At 62.2% G+C, this 18,706-nt stretch overlaps 1 protein-coding gene across 1 annotated transcript; it reads right to left on the bottom strand.

The window, feature by feature from the left end:
• AGXT (alanine--glyoxylate aminotransferase) lies at window positions 1-6,283 on the bottom strand. Its single transcript, XM_004620680.3, has 11 exons — window positions 6,084-6,283; window positions 5,828-6,020; window positions 5,264-5,328; window positions 5,063-5,163; window positions 4,298-4,368; window positions 3,995-4,079; window positions 2,587-2,682; window positions 1,942-2,011; window positions 1,259-1,354; window positions 367-495; window positions 1-299 (listed from the first exon to the last, which is right to left on the bottom strand). Exons 1-11 carry the CDS (start codon window positions 6,246-6,248, stop codon window positions 192-194), a joined length of 1,179 nt encoding a protein of 392 aa, XP_004620737.1. The 5' UTR covers window positions 6,249-6,283; the 3' UTR covers window positions 1-191.
• Window positions 6,284-18,706: the final 12,423 nt, after the last annotated feature.

The raw sequence follows: 18,706 nt of genomic DNA, 5'->3' as shown, positions 1-18,706 counted from the left end.
TGAGGACAGAAAGCCCCACACAGGGACGGACACAGCCCTGCTCTTTACTGAACATTCTGTACGCCAAGGTTAGTAGCTGCTTGCCTCACAGCCACTTCTAGAAGGATCTACCAGAAGGCGGGGCTCGGCACCTCAGTGGGTGACTCTGGAAGGGCCCCCCCCCCCTCGCGCAGTGGCAGTGTCAGATGGGGTCACAGGCGGCTGTGGGGACAGTGCCGAAGCGCGTCCTGCAGGGCGTCCAGCAGCCGGTCCACGTTCTCCCGGCTGGCGTTGCAGCCCAGCAGCCCGATGCGCAGCACCTGCGGGGCAGCCATTAGCTCGGTCTCGTCTCCAGAGCTGGGGAGGGGCGTGGGCAGCCCTGCTCACCTTCCCCGCCGTGGGCCCCAGGCCACCCGTGATCTCGATGTCGTGGTGCTGCAGCACGTACCGCACCAGGTCCCTCCAGTCATAGCCAGCGGGCACGGCCACCGTGGTCACCGTGGGCAGTTGCAGTGCCTGGGGACAGTCCCGCAGCCAGTGCTCACGTGCAGCTCTGACAGGGGCAGGGGCTCTGGCTCCCTCAAGGGCTCAGAGTGGGGTGTGAGTGAGGAACAGGGTATCCCCAATCTCTCCTTGGGGATTAAGGGCCTGAGGACCCAAGAGACTGACAGGGACTGATGGGAACTGAGTGGGGCTGAGGGACTGAGGGCTGAGGGCATCTGAGGGACTGAGAGGAACTGAGGGACGCTCAGAGCACTGAGTAGGGCTGAGGGAGACTGAGGGACTGAGAGGGCTGAGAAGAATGAGGGGGACTAAGGGCGACTGATGAGGATTGAGTAGAACTGAGGGACTGAGGGCTGAGAGGGACTGATGGGAACTGATAGGGACTGAGTAGGGCTGAGAGGGACTGATAGGGACTGAGGGATCTGAGGGACTGAGGGATCTGAGGGACTGAGGGATCTGAGGAATTGAGGGATTGAGGGACTGAGGATCTGAGGGATTGAGGGACTGAGGGATTGAGGGATGATTGAGGGACTGAGGGGGACTGAGGGACTGGGGGATTGAGGGACTGAGGGGGACTGAGGGACTGGGGGATTGAGGGACTGAGGGGGACTGAGGGACTGGGGGATTGAGGGACTGAGGGGGACTGAGGGACTGGGGGATTGAGGGACTGAGGGGCATGAGGGGACTGACAGGCCTGAGGGCCCTGAGGGCCTGAGCATGGCTGGCAGGGGCATCCCCCAGTGCTCTCAGAGGTGGGATGGGACCCGCTCCTCACCGGGTCCTTCACGAAGAGCTGCAGGCCGAGCCCCTGCAGACGCTTCTGCAGATAGGTGGTCACCTCGCGGTGCCGGCGCCAGCTCCTCTCCAGGCCCTGCAGGAGGGTGGCGATGCTGGGCACCGGCCAGGGCCCCAGTGTGGCGCCCAGTGGCCTGCTCCGGGGAGAGTCGGCCACGGCCCGTGGCACACGCAGGGCTGGGGGCGGGGCGGCTGCTTCCCTGTCTCCAGGTGGCCTCTGGCGCCATGGGGTCCTTCACCTCCTGCCAGATGTTCCTCCCGCCCCCAGCTGCCGGGAAGTCCCCCACAATCCAGTCCCACAGGGACCTCCGCAGCCGGCCCAGACAGTGCTCCAACTTCCGTGGCCCCTCACTGCCGGGACCCTGGGCCACGGGCTAAGAGGTAAGGGACGGGGACACCTGGGCCAGGAGGTCTCAGGACTGTGCGTGCCCTGGGCTGCGGCGCTGGGTCCAGCGAGGGGCTGGGCGCGCAGGGAGAGGCAGGGAGTGGTGAGAATGGGTGAGAGCCCCCCCCCCCCCCGTGCCCGCCCTCTCAGGCCCCCCAGGCCCTGATGTGCTGCAGCCCCAATCTTGTCCCCCGTGGGGTCTGTCACTGCTCCCCACTGCCCTCCTTGCTGCGCAGGGCCTTCTCCCCGGGGGACGCGGGGGAGAAGCCGCCCCTCACCTCCTCCGCCAGGATGGCCAGGCTCTCCCTCAGGCTGTACAGACCAATGACCGGGATGGTGTGGTGGTACCTGGGCACAGAGAGGGGAGGTGGCCTGGGGGCCGCTAAACAGGCAACAGTCTCCAGCCCCAGGTGTCCGAGGATGCAGGGCGGAGCCCTGGGGCGCCTCGTCCCGTCCCTCTCAGACTCCTGAGAACCCTGGACTGGAGGGTGACGCCCCACGGAGAGACACAAAGCTGCCTGAGAGCCTTGAGCCCACACTGCCCTTCCGGGAGAGGGGAAACTGAGGCTGGGAGAGAGAAGAGGGGATGAGGGGGTCCAGGGTGCCTGTCTCTGCCCCGGAGCTGAGGGCACCAAACCACCAGCCTCCAGCCCAGGGAGGGCACCCGGAAAGCAGGGACCCCGACTCCCCGGGGGTCAGGAGTGGCGCTCAGAGCAGTGGAGGGGATGAAACTGGGGTCCGGTCGGAGGTTTCAAGCTCAGACCCCACCGCCCACCGCCCTCCTGTCCTGGGCTGCTGGGGTCCCACCCGGCTCCGCCCTGGCAAGGCCCCGCCCTGATAGGCCCCGCCCCGATAGGCCCCGCCCCTGATTGCGCCCCGCCCCGCCCTGGACCCAGGCCCGCCTCATCCCTTCGTGCCCTCACGTCCTGGGCTGGCCATCGCAGCCCCAGATGTTGGCCAGCATCTTCATGTCCAGGTAGAAGGAGAAGGGCTTGGTCTTCCGGCCGTAGATCTTGTCTCTGGGGAGGGACGCGGGCCTGAGTGCCCGCCTGCGGCCGGGGGCACCTCTCTGCTGCCCGACCCCTCCCTCGGGCTGTGTGCCTCAGAACCAGGCCCCAGACGGGAGGGGGGCTCCTGGTTTCCGGGGAACCCCCCCCCCAGAGCCGGCACACCCGGGAGCATGGGCCCTGGCGCAGGGTGTCACAGGGTCCCAACACCCCCTTGGCCCAGGGCCCTGCCGGTCTCCCTGGCACTGGCACCACCGGGGCCTTGGAGACGGTGTTCCCCGACACCCCGGGTCGCCTGTCCAGCCTGGGCCGCCCCAGCCCCAGCCCACACAGCAATGCCTGACCCTCACCCCAGACCCCTGGACCTTGGTCCCACTCAGAGACTCGGGGGGCTGCTGCCCTCCCACCCCCAGGGTCGGGGTGCAAGTGGAGACAGGACGGGGGGTGGCCCCTGCTGTGGCCGCCCTCTGTGAGGGCTACTGGACCCTGTCCCTGAGGCTCAGCCCTGAGCTTGACGGGACCCCAAGGACCGTCATGGCACCCAGGGAAGCAGCTCCCAGGAGCCCCCTGTCACACCTGCCACCCACTGCCCGGAGACTGGGCAAGTCTGGTGGTACCTGAGCAAGGCGACTGGGAGCACCCGGACAGCCAGTCCCCCAGTCCCCTCCCAGCTGTCCCCCTGTCCCCCAGCTGTCCCCCTGTCCCCAGCTGTCCCCCTGTCCCAAGCTGTCCCCCTGTCTCCAGCTGTCCCCACATCCCCCAGCTGTCCCCTATATCCCCCAGCTGTCCCCCACATCCCCAGCTGTCCCCCTGTCCCCAGCTGTCCCCCATCCCCAGCTGTCCCCCACCCCCAGCTGTCCCCCTGTCCCCAGCTGTCCCCACATCCCCAGCTGTCCCCCACATCCCCCAGCTGTCCCCCACATCCCCCAGCTGTCCCCCACATCCCCCATCTGTCCCCCTGTCCCCAGCTGTCCCCCATGTCCCCCAGCTGTCCCCCTGTCCCCAGCTGTCCCCCACGTCCCCCAGCTGTCCCCCACGTCCCCCAGCTGTCCCCCTGTCCCCAGCTGCCCCCCACATCCCCCAGCTGTCCCCCTGTCCCCAGATGTCCCCCACCCCCAGCTGTCTCCCTGTCCCCAGCTGTCCCCACATCCCCAGCTGTCCCCCTGTCCCCAGCTGTCCCCCACATCCCCCAGCTGTCCCCCTACATCCCCCAGCTGTCCCCCACCCCCAGCTGTCCCCCTCTCCCCACCCCCCAGCTCTCTTCTCTCCATCCCCAGCTGTCCCCCGTGCCCAGCTGTCCCCCTGCCCACCCCCACGCACTCACCTCGCCCGGTCACTGAAGGAGATGATGGCGGTGCCGGGGGGCGCATTGAGCGCCTTCTGGGAGCCGGAGTAGAGCACATCGATGCCTGTGGGGTCGGGAGGGCCTCGTGGTGGGCACGGATGCCCCCAAGGGCTGGTGAAGGGCAGCGGGGAGCCTGGACCCCAGCCTGGAGGTGCTGCCTGGTGCCCCGGGACAGCCCCACGCCCCCTCCCCACCCCTTCCCTTCTTCCAGAACTTGGCGAAGACCCTGACAGATGGGGAAACTGAGGCCCATCCTGCCCGACAGAGGCCCTGGGGCTGTACCTTGCTGGTCCATGTAGATGGGGGCTCCACCAATGGAGGCCACGGAGTCCACCAGGAGCAAACACTGGTACCTGGGGCAGAACCGGGTTGGAGAGGGCTTGGGTGGGGGTCCCGGGGCCTGCAGACCCTCAGGCACCACCCCACGATTCTGTGCAGAAGCAGGTTGGGGTCTCCCCAGAGCGGCTGCAGCTTCTCTGTGTCAGAACCCCGGGCCGTCAGCAACCGGCCCCAGCAGAGCCTGGGACGGGGCTGGCAGCTCTCGGCGCCAAGGGCTGGTGCAGGCCTCTCTGACCAGGGCCCTTGGTGGGGCAGAGGGAGGACGGGACAGGGGGCCTGGGGCCTGGGGGGTCCCGGCGTAGGGCTCCTGGGAGGGGCTCAGACTTGACCTGCAGGAGGACCCAAAAGGCACCAACACCCACAGCCGAGGGCAGGCAGGGCTGTGCCTCCCCCTCTGAAGGCAGCACGAAGTGGGGTGGCACCACCCCGTTACCCTACTGGGATGGCTCTCACAGTCCCTGGTTGGGGTTCAGTGAGGGACAGGGAAGTGGCAGATTCCCTGAGGGCAGACCCCCACAAGGGCTCCCTGAGTGCTCCCTAGGCTCCCCTGAGGACTCCCCTGAGTGCTCCCCGACTACTCTCTGAGCTCCCTTGAGTGCTCCCTGAGTGCTCCCCGACTGCTCCGTGAGTGCTCCCCGACTGCTCCCGGAGTGCTCCCCTTGGGCCCAGGTTCCCCGAGGGCTCCCCGAGGGCCGGGCCCTGGCTCACCTGTGGCACAACTCCCCAACACCGTCCAGGGGCTGCAGCACCCCGCTGGAGGACTCTCCGTGGGTGAGGAAGAGCAGCACGGGCCTGAGCTGGGCCAGGTTCTGAGGACGAGGCAGCTGAGGGCACAGTCCGGGCAGTGCCCCCAAGACCTCCCTCGGCTGCTGCCGGGCACCCCCAGAGAGGACCCGGGGCCCCCCGTACCTCCTCCAGCTCCTGCAGGGTGCACTGCTCTCCGGGCTCCTTGACGAGGGGGTGCACGCGGGCCTCTGGGTGGGCAGAGGGGGACCCCGGCCAGCTCACACGGGAGCCGGCACAGGAGGGAGAGGCGCCTCAGTGGGGTCCCGGGCAGCTCCGGGGAGGCCGGGGTGGGGATCTCGTGGGGGGCCCTGAGGGGAGCCGGGGGTGGGGGTCTCCCGGGGGCCCTGATTCAGGGGCGTGGGGCTCTCTGGCCCGGGAGCCGCCCCGTGGCCTCTGGAGACCCCGGGGTTGCCCATTAACCAGGGGAGGGTCACCGTTGATCATTAACCAGGTGCCAGCCGCGGCCTCCTGCCCTCTCAGGCCCTGCCCTGCCCCACGCCGCACCCGGGACCACCCCGAGGTTCCCGGGGGTCGGCCCTAAAGCCCACCGTCCCAGGGCAGAGGGGTCGCCCCCGAGCCCCCAAGACCTGCTGGGCCCTGGGGTGAGCCCGCCCCCCACGCGCCCGAGGCCCCCAGCTTCCCGGGAGCCGGGAGGCGGGCAGGGCGGGGGCTGGGCCCGTCTCTCACTGATGCGCTCCCCGATCTCCGCGGCCCGCTGCCCCCACATGCCGTTGACGCCCACGAGGAAGGGGTCTCCTGGCTCCAGCAGGTTGACCAGGGCGGCCTCCAGGGCGCAGTGGCCGGAGCCGCTCAGGGCCAGCGTGAGGGGGTTCCTGGTCTGGAACAGGTACTGGATGCCTTGCTTGATCTCGTCCATGATCTGGGGGGGAGAGGGGTCAGAGTGGCGGGCAGGCCCCGGCGGGCGGGGGGCTGCGGGGCGTACCTGGAACATCTCCTCGTGCATGTGTCCGATCATCTGCAGCCCCCCGGCCGCCTGCACGCGGGGGGCCAGGTTGGCAGGGCCCGGCCCCAGCAGGAGGCGATGCGGGATGGACAGCGGCCGGCGCAGAGCGGCCGGCGGGGGCACCAGCAGCGGGTGCGAGGCCATGGTCCCTGCCCAGCCGGCGGCCCAGGGCCCAGAGCGGCTGTGACCGAGGTCAGCGCGGGGAACGGGGAACGTGGGTCGCTGGAGCTCCTCCCACACCGCCTGTTTGCTGGGGGGCGGAGACGCGGCCTCTGCCCCCTCACCTCTGCCCCCTCGCCTCTGCCTGTCCCCTCCTGGCTTCTCGATGCTGTCCCGGACGGCCAGTGCCCACCTAGCTCCTGCTGGGCTGAGACAGAGTCAAAAGCTGTCGGAGCCATGGCGTGTGCCGTGTGCTCACAACGGGGCCGTCCTGCCTTAGCCATGACCAGTGCAGGTGGCCATGCAGCACCCTCACACAGGCACACACTCCACACGCACTCCTCATACATGCACACACACCCATGTGCTTCCAGGCACATTCTCCTTCCCACATGTACACTCACAGGTGCTCACACTCACATGCTACTCTCACGTATGCTCACAGGCTCACACACGTTCATATGTGCTCACATTCATAAGCTCACACAATCACATGCTCACACACTTCTACATGCTCACATATACTGACATGCTCACACACACATCTCACACATACTCATTTACACTCACATGCTCACACACATGCTCATACATATGCTCACAGCCCTGTGTCTGCTCACACACATGTGCACACTCACACACATGTAAACATACATTCCTAGGCCTCTGCTTGCTCACACAGGTGTGTGTACTCACATTTATACACACACACTCACGCTCACACACACTGTGCCCGCCCACACACGTGCACACACTCACATACACGCGCTGACATGCCCACACGCCCACACATGCTGCTCCCGCCCCGGATGCTCTCCCAGAGGTGCTCTCTTTCCCGCCATCGCTCTGGCAGGGCGCTGAGCTGGGCTCTCCCGTTGCTGCGCCTAGCACAGCCTCCCCGCGGGGCCCCTCCACTGCACATGCACGGGGGGCTCGGACCTGGGACACAGGGGCCCCGGGAGGTTCAGCGGCCTGGACGGCACAGCACACTGCCTCTCTGGAGGGGCTGGCCACGTGCTCGCCTCCTCCCCTTCTCCTCCCCTCCTCCCTTCCCCTCCTCCTCTTCCTCTTCCCCTCCCTCCTCCCGCCCTCCCCCTCCCCCTGCCACCCCCCACCCCTCAGTGGGGTGCGGGTACCAGCAGAAATCGCAGAGGCAGAGAGGCGGGGAGCAGAGGTGAGATGGGGTGGGGTGCCAGGGGAAGGTTGGGGGACATGAGGGTCGGGTCTGGACTGGGTGGGGCCAGGGTGCCCGCAGAGGGGACTGCCTGCTGTGCCCCTCGAGAGGCTGTGCAGCTGGCACGGGAGAGCGCCCTGGGTCCCGGGGCCTGTGCCGGCACCCAGCAGCGCCCCGCAGCCCCGTCCACTGCTGTCTCCGGGCCAGAGAGCCTCCAGCCGGCGTCCCCGAACCCCCCCCCGGTGTGGGCCGCCCTGGCCTCCAGCAAAGCCCAGCCTGCTCCCCAGGGTGGGGGTGCTGGGGCTGGGCAGAGTGGGGGAGGGCCTGACCTCTGACCCCAGAGCTCCCCAGACCAGGCCCCCTGACTCAATGCCAAGACCAGTGGGCCCCTCAGGGTCCCTCCAACCATGGGAAGGGCCGACCAGGACTGCAGCGGGGAGGGCGCGGGGGAGGGCTGGAGGCAGGGGCTGAGTCGTAGGGGCTCACCCCAGGAGACCCCTGCACAGTCAGCTGGAGGTGGGGCCTGTGGGGGTGTGCAGGGAGCTGGGGTGGGGGCAGGCGGTGTGTGGGGTACATGGGCGTGTGTGGGTGGGGGCGTATGTGGGGGGGTCTCTGCCCTGCAGTACCCACTGGGGTTGAGGCTCCGTGCTGGGGCCAGAAGCTGTGACGCCAGCCATGCCTCGGCTGGTGACCAAGGCCCGGGGGTCAGGGTAGGGTCTGGCCAACCGTCCCAGGGAGCGGCCAGGAGCTGAGGTGACAGAGCCAGCAGGACTGACCTGGTCACACTGACCTTGGGATCAGGACCTGCTTCTGGGCACCCGGCCGGGCAGAGTTCTGGCCACAGGCAGGGGTCTTTGTGTTGGGGCCACACCTGGTGGTCCTCAGGGCTCCCTCTGGCTCTGGACTCAGGGATCACTCCTGGCCGGGTTCGGGGCATTGAACCCACGCTGGCCACGTGCAGGGCAAGTACCGCCCCCCGTCATCCTCTCTGGCCCTGGGCCGCCCGCTCCATCTGTGTTGGTGGAGACAAACCAGGCGGCCACTCCCCGCGGTGACACGCCAGCTGGCACTTGGTGCTCGGGCCGGAAGGGGCTCTGCTCTCCCCTTGGGGGTCACGAGTTCGGGGCTGCCTCGGGGCCAAGGTGCAGGTCACAAGGCTGGGGAGAGACGGGGCGCGGAACCCCCCCTCAGAGCACCTCAGTATCCTGGTGTCCGGAGTCTCCCCACTTCCCGAGACGACCAGAGCCCCCCTCCCCAACACACACACACAGCACGGAGGCAGCGGCAAGTCCCAGCTAACGAGCTGAAAACTGAGTGGGGGTCTCGGGCAGGGAGAAGGGGACCATGGAGTAAACCCAGATCCGGGAGGAGCCTCAGGAAGGACCCGATGCCCCCGGGACCTGCTCCAGAGGGTCCCACCTCCTCTTTTTTTTAAATTAATTTATTTTTTAATTAGTGAGTCACAGTGAGGGTACAGTTACAGATTCACACATTTTCGTGCTTGTTTTTCCCTCATGCAATGTTTGAGAGCCCATCCCTCCACCAGTGTCCATTCTCCACCACCAATGAACCCAGTATCCCTCCCACCCCCCCATCCCATCCCCCCACCCCACCCCGCCTCTGTGGCAGGGCATTCCAATTTGTTCTCTCTATCTCCTTTTGGGTGTTGTGGTTTGCAACAGGGGTACTGACCATCCTGTTCAGTCTCTAGTCTACTTTCAGCACGCATCTCCCTCCCCGCGCAGGATCTCCAGTCACATTTTACTTGGTGTTCCCTTCTCTATCTGGGATGACTTTCCCCCAACATGTGAGACCGGCTTCCAAGCTATGGAGCCAACCTTCTGGTATTATATACTACTATTCTTGGGTATTAGTCTCCTACTCTGTTATTTTATGTTCCACAGATGAGTGCAATCTTTCTATGTCTGTCCCTCTCTTTCTGGCTCATTTCACTTGGCATGATACTTTCCATGTTGATCCACTTAAATGCAAAGTTCATGACTTCATCTTTTCTAACAGCTGCATAGTATTCCATTGTATAGATGTACCAAAGTTTCTTTAACCAGTCATCTGTTCTCGGGCACTCAGGTTTTTTCCAGATTCTGGCTATTATAAACAGTGCTGCGATGAACATATAAGTGCAGATGTCATTTCGACTATACTTTTTTGTTTCTCTAGGATATATTCTCAGAAGTGGTATTGCTGGATCAAATGGAAGCTTAATTTCTAATTTTTTGAGAATCGTCCATATTGTTTTCCAAAGGGGCTGGACCAGTCGGCATTCCCACCAGCAGTGTAGAAGGGTCCCTTTCTCCCCACATCCTCTCCAACAGTGGTTGCTTTTGTTCTTTTGGATGTGTGCTAGTCTCTGTGGTGTGAGGTGGTATCTCATGGTTGTTTTGATCTGCATCTCCCTGATGATTAGTGATGCAGAGCATTTTTTCATGTGCCTTTTGGCCATTCGTATCTCTTCCTTGGAAAAGTTTCTGTTCATTTCTTCGGGGGCCCACCTCCTCTTGCTGTCACCTATCACATGAGGGACTGATGGGGTTCAGCTCTGGTCCCTCCCTCCACACTCCCCCTCACCCCGGTGCTGTTTCCTCTGTGAGAGGACAGTTGGGACAGGAAAATGGACAAGCCCAGTGCCCAGTGCCTGAGTGCAGTAACACAACTGCCCACACCTGCTCACATCTGCCCTCACCTGCTCACACCTGCACACCTATCCACACCTGCCCACACCTGCTCACACCTGCACACCTGCTCACTTGCTCACACCTGCATACCTATCCACACCTGCCCACTCCTGTTTATACCTACTCAAACCTGTGCACACCTGCTTACACCTGTCCACACCTGCCCACACATGCACACCTGCACACTTGCTCACACCTGCATACCTATCCACACCTACCCACTCCTGTTTATACCTACTCAAACCTGTCCACACCTGCTTACACCTGTCCACACCTGCCCACACCTGCTCACACCTGCACACCTGCTCACACCTGCATACCTATCCACACCTGCCCACTCCTGTTTATACCTACTCAAACCTGTCCACACCTGCTTATACCTGTCCACACCTGCTCACACCTGCTCACACCTGCACACATGCACACCTGCTAACACCTGCATACCTATCCACACCTGCCCACTCCTGTTTATACCTACTCAAACCTGTCCACACCTGCTCACACCTGTCCACACCTATCCACACATGGTTACACCTGATCACACCTGCTCATACCTATACCCATCTGGTCATACCTGCCCACACTTGCTCACACCTGGTTACTGCTGGTCACTCCTGCTCACACTGACCACACCTGCCCACACCTGCCTCCAGTTCACATGGCCCCCAGCTTCCTCCTGTCCCTGCTGCTCTGTGACCAGCTCTGAAGGCCAGAGGCTTCAAGCAGAAGCAAGTGTGCTCAGCGCAGACTGCCGGCCCAGACAGGTGAGCCCCAAAATTGTGATCTTGGGGGACCCCCGGGGCCAGCGAGGCTCAGAGGCCAGGCTGGGCCACTGGTTCCCTGGGGGGAGGGACCATGTGTGAGCCTGTGGGACAGTGACCCCCAGGGGCTCTTCCCATCCTGTCCTGTCCTCATCCCCACATTTGTCCCGTGCAGAGGGGACGCGGGCAGGTGGTCTGCACAGGGCAAACAGAACTGCAGGAACTTCCTCCCCGAGGTCCAGTCCCTGCCCCGTCCGGAAAGGTACAGCCTGGGGGGGTCCTGTGGTTCCCCCCGTGTCCCACAGCATGTGTCTCTGGGGCAACTGGGCCGCAGGCTGGGGGTGTCTGCTGGGGCAAGGACGGGTCGCAGCCACCGGCCCCGCTGAGTCTCTGGGCACTCATCCTCTGCCCCAAGGCGGGCCGGCTTCTCCCCGGCTCCCAGGGTCGGTCAGCGCCTGCTGTGGCCACCATGTGGAGGACAGCCCTCCACCCCGAGGGAGCCACCGCCTGTGTGTGCAGGAAACGCTCGCCCTGGCAGGCGCGCTGAGCTCTGGGGGGGGGGGGGGCTGTGCCGAGAAGCAGCTCTCGCCTCTCCGGGCACCGAGGCCCGTCCCACTGGGCATGCTCCGGCTGCCCACCCACCCGCCCTGCTCCCCTGGGCCTCAGCCAGGCTGCTCCCCGCCCCCAGCAGGACACACGAGGACTCCTGCTGCGGCTCCCGTGTCTGAGGTCCCTGCACACCCAGGCCTCTGGCACCCCCTCCCGCCCCCACCCACAGTCCTGGCCATGCCCAGAGGTCAGTCTCTCAGTGTGAGGCCCCCTGCCCTGCCTGTGTGTACACCGGCCGCCGCCGTGGCCAGCTCCCCAGCCCGTGAAGGGACACGAGCCAGGCATCGATCCCAAACACCTCCGCAAGGTCGCTCTGCTGCCGCGGGCTTGCTCAGCGCCACCAAGGCCCGATTCTGCCGTGTCATCCTCTGACGCCCCATGGGACACGGGGGATGTGATCTGGGGTGCAGCCTTGGGGGAGCAGCCAGCTGTCCCACACCCCAGGACTCCTGCAGGGTGGCTGCCGAGAGATGAGCCATGGGCCTGCCAGGGACGGGGAGGGAGGGGCACAGTAGGCTCCAAGGGCCCCCCAGGATGCAGCTGACCTCTGGGGTCAGAGCCCTGCCGCGGCTGTCAGGAGCACGAGGTCAGGCCACCCCCCACCCCGGCTTTGTGGCCCTGGACCCCCACTCAGGAAGGCCCCTCTAAGAAACTTGCAGCTGCTTCATGGCACAAAGGCACCCAGAGATTCTCCCATTGGGGCCCTCGACCTTCTGGGGGTCTCTGTGTGACCCAGGGAGGGCTTAGGGTCTGCGCTGAGGGTCTAGAGCTGTGGGACAGTGGGGGAGGGGAGGGGGCACAGAGCCACTAGTAAGCCCTGAGCATCACCCGGTGTGGCCTGAAACACAAAAGAAAAAAAAGCTGTGCTGACCCTGCCCGCAGCCAGCCCAGAAGGCTCCGCTGACGGGCTGCACCAAGGGGCTGCCCGAGTTCCGGCTGATGCTTTCTCTCACCTGCTGGAACCTTCCTAGCCACTCTGCCTGCATTGACACCAGAATGAACCCAAATATTCAGGATTCTTACAGAAATTCTATGAAACATCTTTCCGTGAGGGGAAGACCCCCAACGATCCAAATTAATTCTGTCTTTGAGAACATTGTAAAGTTATTCCGGGTACTTTCCAATCTTTTACTGTGTTGCATGTGAATCTTGTCCTGCCTCACACGGCTGTGTCTGGGAGCACTTGGGGGTGTTGAAACGCTGGTTGTGACAAGAGGACACATCCTGCTCGCCTGCAGAGAAACTTTCACTGCTCCTGTGTGGACCGGGGGCTCGGGCTGGGTGCTAACTAGCTCTGAGAGAGACACCCCTCAGTGTGTGCTCTGCGGTGGAGACACTCGGGGGCCTCCAGCCCCCAGAGGGGTACCTGGGTGGGGCTGGGGGTGAGCCGTGTACCTGGAGAATGTGCAGAGCAGGGGCGGGGGCAGAGGGGACCCTGGGCTGGCCTGGGGTACCCGCGTTCCCTTGGGACCGTGCACCCAGGGAAGGGGGCATCGGTGCCATGCCAGGGCTCTGCCCCCAGCAGCTGGCCACGGGCCCCCAGAGCTCTCACGCCCTGCAGCCCCCCACCACCCCAGGTACTGGGTCTCTTGGTGGGGCGCTGCCGGCTGCGAGACTCCCGAGGAGGGCTCGTCAGGGACGTTGGGGACAGGCCTGCTCAGGCTGACTCGGTGGGGGGTGCGCGTATGCTCAGGGCAAAGCCAGCAGAGGCCCTCTCGGCCTCAGGCGGCGCCCCACGAGGGGCCCTGGTGTGGGGGATGGACACCCCTCCCGGGCACCCTCAGGTCAGTCTGGGAAGAGTCCAGCTCTGCGTCTGGGCCTCCTCCCCCGGGCCATGCCAGAGCTGCTGTGGGTCTCCGGGAAACCGGCTGGCACCGCCGAGACTTCTCCTGCTGTGCCCAAATGCCGTCTGCCAGGCCTGGCAGCGATGCCCTAGAGGCTGACCGCACCCTGCGCTCGGCGGCCCCTGCACACTGCCGTCCTCCAAGCCCCAAGTGTTCCGCTTCCACGCAGTGAAGGCAGGGAGGCTGCATGGAGGCGGGGGCGCCCTCACCGGCCCGGGAGGACAAGGAGCCCCAGTTTCAGGGGCAGGTGGAAGAGCCCGTGGAGGCCCGCAGTGGTGACCTGCAGGTGACTCGAGGGCACAGAGGACCCAGCGGACAGGCGCCGCGGCCCGGTGCACGGAGTCCAGCTCCAGGAGAGGTCCTATGAGACCAGCGGGGAGCCGTGGGTTTGCGCCCCCTCTCCCTCCCGCGGGCCCTTCCCACCCCTCAGTCTGTCCAGGGGGCTCTGGACCCCGGGAAGCGCTGGGCTCACCCGCCTGGGTCCGCAGGGAGGCCTTGCCTGCAGGGCGAATGGACACACCCGCCGTTGCTATGGCACCGGCCTTGCCTAGGCAACGGGAGTCAAAGGAGACGGTTGCCACGGCAACCGGGCGGGGCCGGTCAGGGGCGGGGCCGTCCGGAACCAACACGCCAATCGGAGCCGTCCCCGCGGGACGGGACGGGGTGGGGCGGACCCCTGGGCCTCCTGGGCGCTGCTCGCCCAAGCAGTCCGGCCAGCTCCGCTGTCCACCCGCCACTCTCCACTGAGGATGAGGACATGTGAATCCAGAGCAGCACCCAGAGAGCGAAACTGCAGCGACGTGAATCCCCGCTCACAGATTCTGGGAAGAGTGGACCCCGCGCAGCCCCAGCTCCCGCCGCTCCCTGGCTGCAAGGTGTGGGGTGGGGCCGGGGCCCCCGGGGCAGGAGCTGCCCTCCCTCCCAGAACCAGGCCTTGCCCGGCCATGTTGGTACTCGCAGCCCAGCAGCCTGGCAAGGACAGGGCCACCGGCCTCACCGCACCGGCCGCGTCAGGAGTGTCCACCCTGTCCCTCGCACCCCGCCCCTGGACCGTCCAGCCTTCTGCTGGTGTGCGGCCCCGGTGGCGGTCTGCTAGCGAGCGTCCTTCGTGCCAGCGGGAATCTCCTTTAACCTCCTTTAACCTCCTCTGGTTATTAGTTTCAGACCCTTGAAATGTCGGTTTTTAGGCTGGGAATAGTCAAGCTAAACGATGCACGTTCCCGTGGGGCTTCCCGCGGTGGCAGAGCCTCGAAGCTACAGCTCTGACACTGTTTGAAAGAGAATCACATCAGTGTGGCCTGGCCGTCATTTCAGTGGCTTAAAGAGCATTCCAGGCAGCGGCCTGAACCCAGAGAGTGCACAGACACTGCCCACGGCCCTGCTGAGCTGTGCTTGTGTTCACTGTACGTCCAGAGTAGCCCCAAACGAACCCAAACCGGGGTGATGTGAGTCCCCACCGCTGGGCTCCCCGAACCCTTTACACAACCTGCTACAGCCCCACCACACCACATGTCCCTCCACCAATCACACCACACTGCACGTGCCCCCACCGGTCACACCACACCACACGTCCCCCCACCGGTCACACCACACCGCACGTCCCTCTTGAGACTCCATTTCTCGAGCAGCTTCAGAGAAATCCCTCCAGCGTGAACTCGGCTTAGACTCTGTTTGAACGAACCTGCTGGGTTTTCTTCACCTGTGGGGGAAATGCACGACCTCCCCAGTCCCAGCGTCCCAGAGGCCGAGTGGGGTCCTTGACACAAACAGTAACGCTCACAGGAGCGACCCCCAGGGGTCACCTGCAAGCCCCGGACACTGCAGGGAGCGGAGAGCCCAGAGTCTCCCGGTGGGCGGACACAGCCCTGGGTGAAACTGCAGGCTAGTGGGTGCGGGCGTTCGATGGAGCAATGACTTCATGGCACTGCAGGCAGCAGGAAAGCGGCACATGGAAGACAGAGGCCAGGAGGGAAGAGCCCGGGCACCGCCGTGGGTCCCAAAGGAAGGGGACTGGCAGACAGGCTTCCGGAGCTGAAGCCACCTTACACGGTGAGGGTCCAACAGGAGAAAGAAAAAGTCACACCTGGAGATGCCCTAGAGATGCCTCCAAACCCCGCCCCAGCTCTCTCACTGAGTCCCCCTCCCTACCCCAACAGAGCCCCAGCAGCTGAAAACCTCCAGAACTCAATCACCGCCATGCTCCCGCCCATCTCCGTAGGCTCCGACGGGCCTCACCCATGAGCAAATCTGCTGAAAAGCCCAGGTACGCGGGACCTGTGACTGAAATCTCCAGGCTCGCGGAGTCGGGAAAGGGTGACCTCCCCACCTCCCTGTGCCTGGCCGTCACACCCAGGGAAGGCCTCTGGCTCCATGTAGCCAATAGCCACGATCCAGAGACTCAGAAATAAAGCTCCCACAAGACAGCAGCACACAAAAGCACACCATAGCGATGCCTCCGGGCCCCAAAGTCACCATCCAGTTAAAATAATAAATGAAATTAACCTCAGCTGTATAACAGTATTTAAAATTTTAGAATTCCTGGAGTGCACGGCCACATTTGCAGCCATGTAACATCTCATTCTTATGCAAGGGCTTAATGGCTCCAGGGTGAAATACAACAATTTTCACATGCTTTTTCCTAAGGAAAGTTTTAGATAATTTTTAGGGGATTATTTACAACAAGAAATGCAAAATAAATTATTTAGGTCCTGCTTTAGGGGCAGAGTTTGGGGGTCGGATGGAAACATCTGAAATACGGTGGTGGGTAGGTGTAATGGTGGTGGAATTGGTGTTCTAAAATTAAATGCACAAATTAGTGTGAACAACTTTGTAAAAATGAAATAAGATAAAAATCACACCCGCCGAAAGTTCTAGAAACATCCTGAGAGAGAATGTGGAACCCCGCAGACCTTAGACTTCCCATTGTGCACCAGAGGAGCTGTTATTGTCTGTTTATTCTTGTTTGGTGCCACTCTGGGCAGTTCTCAAGGCTCAAGTACTCAGGGTTTACTCCTGGTTCTATGCTCAGTGCTCACTCTTCCCGGCCCTGTGCTGGGATTAACTATTTAATCCAAGGAAAACATGGCTGTTAGTAGTGGAAAAAAGAAAATAAAATGGACAACCACAATTATCATTAGCTCATCTCTTATGATACCAGCTTATGTCTAAAATGAGGTGGCAAGAAATGTTTTCTCCATGATAAAAAGGAGAAAGAAGAGTAAGACCTTTAAGATTAGCAGGGGTGGGGCTGGAGTGATAGCACAGCGGGTAGGGCATTTGCCTTGCACGCGGCCGACCCGGGTTCGATTCCCAGCATCCCATATGGTCCCCTGAGCGCCGCCAGTGGTAATTCCTGAGTGCAGAGCCAGGAGTAACCCCTGTGCATTGCCAGGTGTGACCCAAAAAGCAAAAAAAAAAAAAAAAAAAAAAAAAAAAAGATTAGCAGGGGTGGGGGTGGGAGGTTTCTGGGGGTGGGGCTGGGAGGTTGCTGGGGACAGAACCCAGAGCTTAATATGCAAGACGTGCACTCCACCAGTGAGCTACATCCATGGACCTTAAATAAGACTAATCCACCTTATATATTCTTCCATTGCCTCATTGAACTATACTTTACCTTGTTGGCTTTAGCCACTTTACTCCATAACACATGCCATTTTAAGACTGCCTTCATTCTTCACTGGAATTTTTCATGTTTAATTTTATTATATTTCTAGGTAGTGTTATTTCTTCTTACATTCTCTGTTTTTTCACTCATCTGCAGCAGTATGTAAATTATTTTTATACCTTATGTAATATGAGAATTTAAAATTTATGTGGCAATGAAATTTACTTTTAGGTATAAAGGAGTTTTCCTGTAAAATTTACAATGTCAACATGGCTCTAATGTTAATATTCTGAATTTGTGAATTACTTGGATCAAAAAACAAAATACGGGGGGCCGGAGCGATAGCACAGCGGGTAGGGTGTTTGCCTTGCACGCGGCCGACCTGGGTTCGATCCCCAGCATCCCATATGGTCCCCCAAGCACCGCCAGGAGTAATTCCTGAGTGTAAAGCCAGGAGTAACCCCTGAGCATCACTGGGTTGTGACCCAAAAAGCAAAAAAAAAAAAAAATACAACTTTCTGCTACTCACAGGGAAAAAAATGCAGGACACATGCAGGACAGGGATCCAGCTGGGGTCTGCTACATGCAGGGAGGTTCCTAGCCCACTGCTATCTCAACCACTTTGGAAGTACCATTCTTTTATTTTTTTCCTTTGGCTTTTTGGGTCACACCCACCTATTCTCAGGGTTCCTCCTGGCTCTGCACTCAGGAATTAACTCCTGGCAGTGCTCGGGGACCGTATGGGATGCCAGGGGTCAAACCTAGGTTGGCCGCATGCCAGACAGACGCCCTCCCTGCTGTCCTATTGCCCCGGCCCCAGGAAGTAGCATTCTCAGGCAAGGAAAGAAACTTGCACGGAGGATTGCTGCCAAACCCTGTTCAATACTTGGGAGGCAGCGGGGACTCGAGAAGACGCTATCCAGGGACTCGGCCTGAGAGAGGTGCACGTGGGCTCCTGCCCAGGTCCCCCCGTACTCTCAGGAGGGGGTGGGCAGTCTATCAGCTGTTAGGGAGAAGAGACTGCAGAGTCCTGTCCAGTGGCTGGCGGACCCTGGGGTGGGTGATCCCTTCTGGTGGAAGGACATGGGCTCACTGCCACTCTGCCACTCTGCCCCCTCCAGCTGTGACCAGACCAGTCAACATCAAACATTCCGACGTCGCAACAATCCCCTGACTGAGGGACAGAGGGAGGCGAGGGGAGAGAGGTGACCAGAGAGTAAGAGCCCGAGGCTGGTTCACACACATGGTGTGGCACCAACGTCGGGCTGGAAACGCCCCCTGCCTTCAGAGTGGCCCGGCCAGCGTTCCTGTGGCCTCTGTGTCAGGACAGGAGTGGATGCAGAGTGCAGAGAAGATGCACGTGCAAAGCACAGAGCCATGTCCGGAGCCTGCTGGAAGGGCGGCTCCCAGCCACGTGGGCTGAGGGGCTGGGGGCTCTGGCCAGGCTGGACGACCGAGGCTGGAGCTTCCCTGAGGAAGACCAGGAATGAGTGGCGGCAGGAAAGTGCTCACTCATGAGATGGAACAGCTTCGGGCAAAGGAAAGGCCGCCTGAGGTGGCAGCGCTAAGTAATGTCCGGCAAATGGAATAAATCCGGAAATTTCCACTTTTAAACTTTGCTTAAAAGATTAAATTCCAACAGTGCATTAACCAAGAGAGACCCATATTTTCCTGTTGTTGGGCCACACCCGGCAGTGCTCAGGGCTCACTCCCAGCTCTGTGCTCAGGGATCACCCCAGGCGAGGCGCTATCTGGGGT

This window comes from Sorex araneus, chromosome X (assembly GCF_027595985.1).
Source record: "Sorex araneus isolate mSorAra2 chromosome X, mSorAra2.pri, whole genome shotgun sequence".
Lineage (NCBI taxonomy): Eukaryota > Metazoa > Chordata > Mammalia > Eulipotyphla > Soricidae > Sorex > Sorex araneus.
Note: the sequence above shows the minus strand (reverse complement) of the source record. Positions and strands in the feature narration are given on the sequence as shown.

Coding starts and splice junctions, on each gene's coding strand:
- AGXT (XM_004620680.3), bottom strand. CDS start 6,248: ATGGCCTCGCACCCGCTGCTGGTGCCCCCGCCGGCCGCTCTGCGCCGG. Junction 5,164..5,263: donor CCCTGCAGGAGCTGGAGGAG/GTACGGGGGGCC, acceptor CCTCGTCCTCAG/AACCTGGCCCAGCTCAGGCC. Junction 300..366: donor TGGGGCCCACGGCGGGGAAG/GTGAGCAGGGCT, acceptor GCTGCCCCGCAG/GTGCTGCGCATCGGGCTGCT.